At 56.1% G+C, this 6,707-nt stretch overlaps 1 protein-coding gene across 1 annotated transcript; it reads left to right on the forward strand.

The window, feature by feature from the left end:
* The first annotated feature begins 2,609 nt into the window (after positions 1-2,609).
* On the forward strand, positions 2,610-3,918 carry LOC121437552 (transcription factor SOX-3-like). Its single transcript, XM_041637416.1, is given in 2 exon segments — positions 2,610-3,652; positions 3,654-3,918. Coding segments are annotated over 2 exon segments (1,308 nt in total).
* Positions 3,919-6,707: the final 2,789 nt, after the last annotated feature.

The following is a 6,707-nucleotide window of genomic DNA, read 5'->3' on the forward strand; positions in this document are numbered from 1 at the left end:
TACCCCACCCCCAATCTCTCCGGGCCTACAATAGTAACTTTGCTTGCCTGTTGAAATAATAACTTGTAATAAGAACGGTTTTTTTTCCTACGTGTTCTGAAGGGAATTCGGCGCAGCACTTATTTGATGCCGTCCCGACCAGCTCAGAGCCACCAGCGGGAGGTCAGTTTAATCCCAACCACTGCAGAGAAGCCAAGAGAGTGAGAGAAGGTGCCTTGATCCTACCAAACGACCTCAGTAAAACTGGCAGGAGGATGTAATGTGAAAATGAGCTAACTTAAACCAGGACAAGGTGTGATCAAATGACAAACAGCTAATCTGCTTCAGGGAGGAGCAGGGGACCAGCCCCACATCCTCGATCGATCTTGGAAAAACTGCAGCCCAGGCGCTGTCACCACAACGGCTTACTTGGGTCCTAAAACTTGGAAAGAATCCTGACATCTGTCAGGCTACTGGACGCCAGGCTGTGCGTCGGTTGGGTAGTTTCCTAAACCGCTCTTCACTTAGCAACAGCCTCCGGGGCCCAGAAAAACTGAGAGAGGACCTGAAGAGGGTGGTGGGAGGGCAGGGGCCAGTCACATCGGCTTTTTAGGGGCCCGTGGGTGTGCCTAAGAAAATCTGAGTCTGTCAGCCAATTCATCAATAAAACAACTGCAGGTGGGGTTTGCTGAATCATTCTGTTTTCTGAGACATGTTTTCCAGCATAGCCGTGCGCGTGCGCGCACGCATTCACACTAACATTTACCCCCCCTCCCCCACAGAATCTTTCCAGAGCCTGTAAACTCCGTACACCCACCCAGTTGCTATCCTCGGCGGAAAACTACTCTGACCAGGTAGAATGCAAATTTAAAAGGAAGGAATCAGGACCACAAACTTCCTGGAAGTGATACCAGAAAGAAAGCGAGATTCTGGTGCCAGCGGTCCTTCTGGCCACGAAAAGGGCTGAACTGGTCTGCGCCCTGCAAACGTCGGCGGCTTTTTAATTAGTGCAAGAGAGAAAGAGACAAGCCAGGCTTGAGGGCATCCCAAATCACCTCATTTTGCATTATCGCTGAAAAACTAGAAGCCTGGAACCACCACCCCCGCGCGTACACACACACACACACACACACACACACACACACACGTAAGTCTTATGCTTTCCTTTAGGTTCCCCACCTTTCCCTAAGCTAAAGGGAGAGGCGGGAATCCAATACTGTGCGGACACCTTATTTTGGTTTCTGCCACATCTGCCCAGATGGCTTCCCATTCCCTCCCTCAGGCGGCTCCGAGAGTTTCAAATGCCATGCCACTTGCTTGAGCTGGCGGCAGAGCATGTCCAGGTTCCCGCTCCCAGCAGCTGGGGTTTCTCTAACCGCTAGTCCTTGGCAGATAACCCGACAAAGTGCCTGAAGGTCCCGCTCTGTTTCTCTGGGCTTCTGTCAGAAAGGCTGTAAAACAAGAAAGGAGAAGCGAAGTCTGTTAGCACAGCCTGGGGGGGGAGGGGGGGCTGAGCGGGGGCGGTTGCGCGCCAGGAGCTGCTCACAGCGGTGGTGGCAGGTGCGCGGCCAGAGGAGGGGGCCCAGCGGTCCACCCAGAGTAAGGCCTCGGCTCAGCTCCGGCCACCACACCGCCCCCCCCAAACTTTTCTTTCACTCTGAGAGGCTCCGTGTTGCCATGAAAACGGATTTTCCAAGGGGCCCGACCCTCCCCCTCAGGAGCATCGGACTGGAAAACCCGAAATGGCCAGACAGCAGAGACAAAAAGGGGCCTCTAAGCGGGGGCCTGGAGCGAGAAAGTGGAGGCCCATTCGCCCTTTCTGTCCCACACACGGTCTCCACGCCACCGCGTGTGAGCGCCTCCCCCAGAGCCCAGGCAGCGGGCCACTCACCAAGGGCACTTGCGAAAACCCCGGGAGAGCCTCACTGCCAGGTGCGCTCGCAGTCCCCCGCCCCAGTCCCTGACCCTCGCTCGGTTGTGGACGCACTGGCCTAGGGGTGGAGGGTTCTGGCAGCCAGCAACCAATTAATTCCAAGGAGGGCTTCTTAGAGGCTCAGCCTAGCACACCTCCGTTATGCATTGAATGTCCCAAGCATGCCTGGGCTGCTGGCGGTCCCCAGTGTCTCCAGCGCTAGCAACCGCAATGGAGGTCCTCGGTGCAGAATAAGGGAAGCTTTAGAGACTAGCCCTGGGATGAGGCGCTGCTCAGCCTCGTCAGGGTTACAAAGTTATTTTCTGAAGCCTGTGGAAGCTCCTCTGCCCCTCCCCCCCAGTTCTGTTCGCGCGCCCTCTTCCCCCTCCTCCCTCACCTCCTTGGGTTTCGTTCTTTCAAACTTTTTGAGACCCTAATTGGTGGTCTCGGAGCGGGTCTCAGGGACTCCCGCCTCCTGAATAACTCTCATCACGTCATTCGACCCAAGAGGGGTCTGGAGGGTGAACTAAAGGGCTCCCCGAACTTTTTTTTTTCTCCAAGCTGGGCCATAGGGGGCTCGGTGTTGATTGGCTAGGGCTCATCACGGGGAGCCTGTCAATCACAGGGCCGACGGGTGGTGAGAGGCGGACCGAGCCCCAACCCTCCCGGATCTGAGCAGGTATATAAAGCATCGGCTAGCTTCCCGGGCAGGCAGCGAATGCGACCAGCTCGAGAGAATGCATCAGGTGAGAGAAGCCCGAGCGTTCCCGCTGACTTAGAGCGGAGCACTCCCGCAAGCCTGCCCTTCCCGCCCGACTCTCCGGCCCACCGGCCCCCAAACGCCACTCCAACGTAGTCTCCCGGCCTTTTCACCCTGGCTGCTCCAGCCCCTGGAGCGCCTTCTCCTCCCGCCACGCTGGAGCACCTTCTTCCCGCCCCGGCAATGTACAGCCTGCTGGAGACTGAACTCAAGAACCCCGTAGGGCCGCCCACCCCAACAGCGGCCACTGGTGGCCCCGCAGCCCCGGGTGTTGCAGGCAAGAGTAGTGCGAACCCAGCCAGCGGCGCGAACGCAGGCAACGGTGGCGCGAACGGCGGCGGCGGGGGCAGCGACCAGGATCGCGTAAAGCGGCCCATGAACGCTTTCATGGTCTGGTCCCGCGGGCAGCGGCGCAAGATGGCCCTGGAGAACCCCAAGATGCACAACTCTGAAATCAGCAAGCGCTTGGGCGCCGACTGGAAACTGCTGACAGACGCCGAGAAGCGACCGTTCATCGACGAGGCCAAGCGACTGCGTGCGGTGCATATGAAGGAGTATCCGGACTACAAGTACCGGCCGCGCCGCAAGACCAAGACGCTGCTCAAGAAAGACAAGTACTCCCTGCCCGGAGGCCTCCTGCCCCCGGGCGCCGCCGGCGCCGCGGCCTCCGCAGCCGCTGCAGCCGCCACCAGCAGCCCAGTGGGCGTGGGCCAGCGCCTGGACACATACTCGCACGTGAACAGCTGGGCCAATGGCGCATACTCGCTGGTGCAGGAGCAACTGGGCTACCCGCAGCCCCCGAGCATGAGCAGCCCACCGCCGCCGCCCGCGCTACTGCAGATGCACCGCTACGACATGGCTGGCCTGCAGTACAGCCCCATGATGCCACCCGGCGCCCAGAGCTACATGAACGCTGTGGCCACTGCGGCCGCCGCCTCAGGCTATGGGGGCATGGCGCCTTCGGCCGCCGCCGCGGCCGCCGCCGCCTACGGGCAACAGCCCCGCTACCGCTGCCGCCATGAGCCTGGGCCCCATGGGCTCTGTGGTGAAGTCGGAGCCCAGCTCGCCACCGCCCGCCATCGCTTCGCACTCGCAGCGCGCGTGCCTTGGCGACCTGCGCGACATGATCAGCATGTACCTGCCACCTGGCGGGGATGCGGCTGACGCCGCCTCTCCACTGCCGGGCGGCCAACTGCACGGAGTACACCAGCACTACCAGGGCGCCGGGACTGCGGTCAATGGAACTGTGCCGCTGACCCACATCTGAGCTCCCGCCTGCGCTTCTAGCTCTTCGCCCCCACCCTGCCCCACACCCCCAAGTTGGGACGCCTTGTTGTTTAGCTTTGCTTGCCTGGGACTGTTGCCTTGTACCGAAGATGAGGAGAACTGAAAGTTTTGCTGTAGCTGTCGGGTTTTGTACAAAAGCAAAAAGAAGTTAGGAACGGCGGAAATGGGACTTTCTAGAGCCTCAGGCTTCTGATCGCTGCCCCTCCCTCCCCCTTTGTAGGCTGGGAACCGCTGTGATGTTTGCGAAGTGCAGCCCCTTTCTCCTCTTCCCGGGTTCCTAGGTTCTTCTGTTGCATTTGAAAATGTTGTCTTGTTAGTTTGCTATTAATCGAGGAGTGAGTGAGATTGACCCACGAACTGCAATGTCTCCATCACCCCCCCAGGTCGTATTGCTTCTGCTTTCCTCTGATTTTTGGGGGGCTGACCGCGCCAACTGGCGCGACAGCTAAAGCCAATGTTAATTTATAGCCAGGTGTGCGTGTTTTTCCCGCCTCGCAGCCCCTGGCCGCGGGACAGCTTCTGTCCAGTGCGCATTTAGGCTGTTGAGTTTGTGATTTCTTGCAGTGATATGTTTGCTATTTCGTCATGCTAATGTGTTCTTTCGTTTGGGTAGTGGGGAGGGGGTTATTTTGTTCTGGGTTTTTTCAAGACTTTACTCTTAATTGCTAAATGAGAGATCAATAAATTTTATAACCTACATGCTGGAGTCCTGATGATTTTGCGGGCCCGAAATTTTAAGCGCGGGTTGAGAGGGAGACCAACACGTAGTTTTAGAACTCAGTTTGCAGACCTGGGACTGAGTAGGGCTCGAGGGGGGGCGAACATGACCTGAAATGATTTCTTTTAAACGACTAGAGATCCAACCCACAGCAGCTCCCAGTACTCTCAAATGAGAAACAGTCTCAAATGGAGGGAAAGATTTGTCTTCTGGAAGCGCCTACCCGGAGGTGGCCCACACTACCTGAGCTGCACACCCCCCGCGCGCAGCCATGCACTTGTTGATTGCGGTGGTGAGCATTCCGGGACTGATGGTCTGCTTCCGCAGCCTTGTGGGTGGGAGGCAGACACCTGCAGCCTCGGAAACTTAACAAAAGCGGGGCACTTACTTCTGTGCACTAGGGCGGGAAGATACTTGAACTGAGTTGAAATATTTACAAAACGAAAGCCCTTCAGAAATCTCAGTGATCGTATTTAAAATACATGGTTACAGGCGTCCCCGTTAGGATATAAATATTTCCACCGTGGTAGCTGAAGCAGAGGTGTGAACGTTCAACAGTGGAAGATTTTGTTTTAAAAGTTACACTGCGGATGTGCAAAAGAGTTTTCGAGCACCTCCCAAGGCTCGCTTTTAACTTGTCAAAGCAGTTTGCTTATTTGTTTTCTAGAAAGGCTCTCTCTCATCTTGAGCCCAGAGCTTGTTTTCTATTCCCTTTCCTCCAGCCCAGAACCACTGACCATTCCATTGTACTCCCCCAAGGGTCCTTCCTTTCGCTTCGAGCCCCAGCGTATCTGTTTGGGGCCTAGGAAGAAAACAAATAGAATCCGTGTTTTTTTACCCCCTCCTCAGCTGTTTGAGGTGATTTCCTTAATCCCTTTAATCCTGTTACCTCGCTATCCCAGAATAACTAAACTCGGCTTTTCCAATAAGCTTGGCCTGGTGCACTGGTTTTATCCTCATCCACTCCTGACCACAGGTTTCTTTGCTTGCGGTCTGTTGGGACCCTAGGCGACAGAGTCCTCTGTAAATTGGTCCGAATTCCACGTTTCCAGCTGGTTTCCTTTGTGTGGACTAGCCATTCACCTGCGGGTCTGGGCGGGCCTCAGGGGGAGGAGCGGGGTTTCTGAGGCTTCGGGGTCGTGCCCGCTTTTTACACATCACTGCAGCTCCAGGAGACTAAAGCCACCCCGCCTCTCCAAGAAAGGTCGGGTCTCCCTGGGAAGGCAGCACCAACCCTCCTCCGAAGACGTTTGCACAGTCCTCCCCACCCCCCACACCCCATCCCCCACTGTCCAGCATGGGGTGGGATGGGACCAGCGTTGATTTACAGATGCAGTCCCATTGCCCTCCTTGCAGGGCTCTTCCTGGGCCTGCTGCGTTCAGGCTGGGCCTCTTACCTCCTCTCTTGACGCTAAAGCCATAGACTTCAATCCCTTCTTGACCGAGGCGAGCTTCCACCCTTTCCTGCAGTGACTGGAGCAAAGCCACAAGCTGCTTGGTGGGCGAGCTTCCCTCACCGCCAAAGTCCCAATGGGAAACTTGTCAGACCCACCACCCTATTCCAATCTTTCAGTCTTTGGCCTTAGAAAACATCTGCCTAAGGTTACTCTAGATTTTGGTCTGAAATGATTCCAGGAAAGGGTGGGGTACGAACAAGCAATGCCCCCCCACTGAGGGGGCGGTGGCAGAGGGGGAATAAACTCTGACGTGGTTTCTTTGGAAGAGCGCTTTGTGCTGCTGCCTTAGAAGTGCCAGGGTCACCCTTTCAGCGTGTCGCACGTACTGCTCACTCTCGCTCTAAATATCCGTGGCTTTGTGCTCCACTTTGTCTGATTTCCAAATTGCCTTTAAGAAGAGAAAAGATTTCATTGATCAGCACATTTGGAGGATTTGAATACAGATGAAAGATAATGTTTTTAAACTTCAGCGATAGGGAAGAGAACTAGACTGAACTGGAATGAAGCTGCCCTTCTCTGCCCAGAATTTCACACCAGAAACTGCCCTCCCCACACTGCTCACCAGGGTGACTGCTCCTTCGTCTGTTTTTAGAG

Source organism: Microtus oregoni, unplaced genomic scaffold (assembly GCF_018167655.1).
Source record: "Microtus oregoni isolate MIOR12 unplaced genomic scaffold, Mior012 000052F_ref0000163, whole genome shotgun sequence".
Classification (NCBI taxonomy): Eukaryota; Metazoa; Chordata; class Mammalia; order Rodentia; family Cricetidae; genus Microtus; species Microtus oregoni.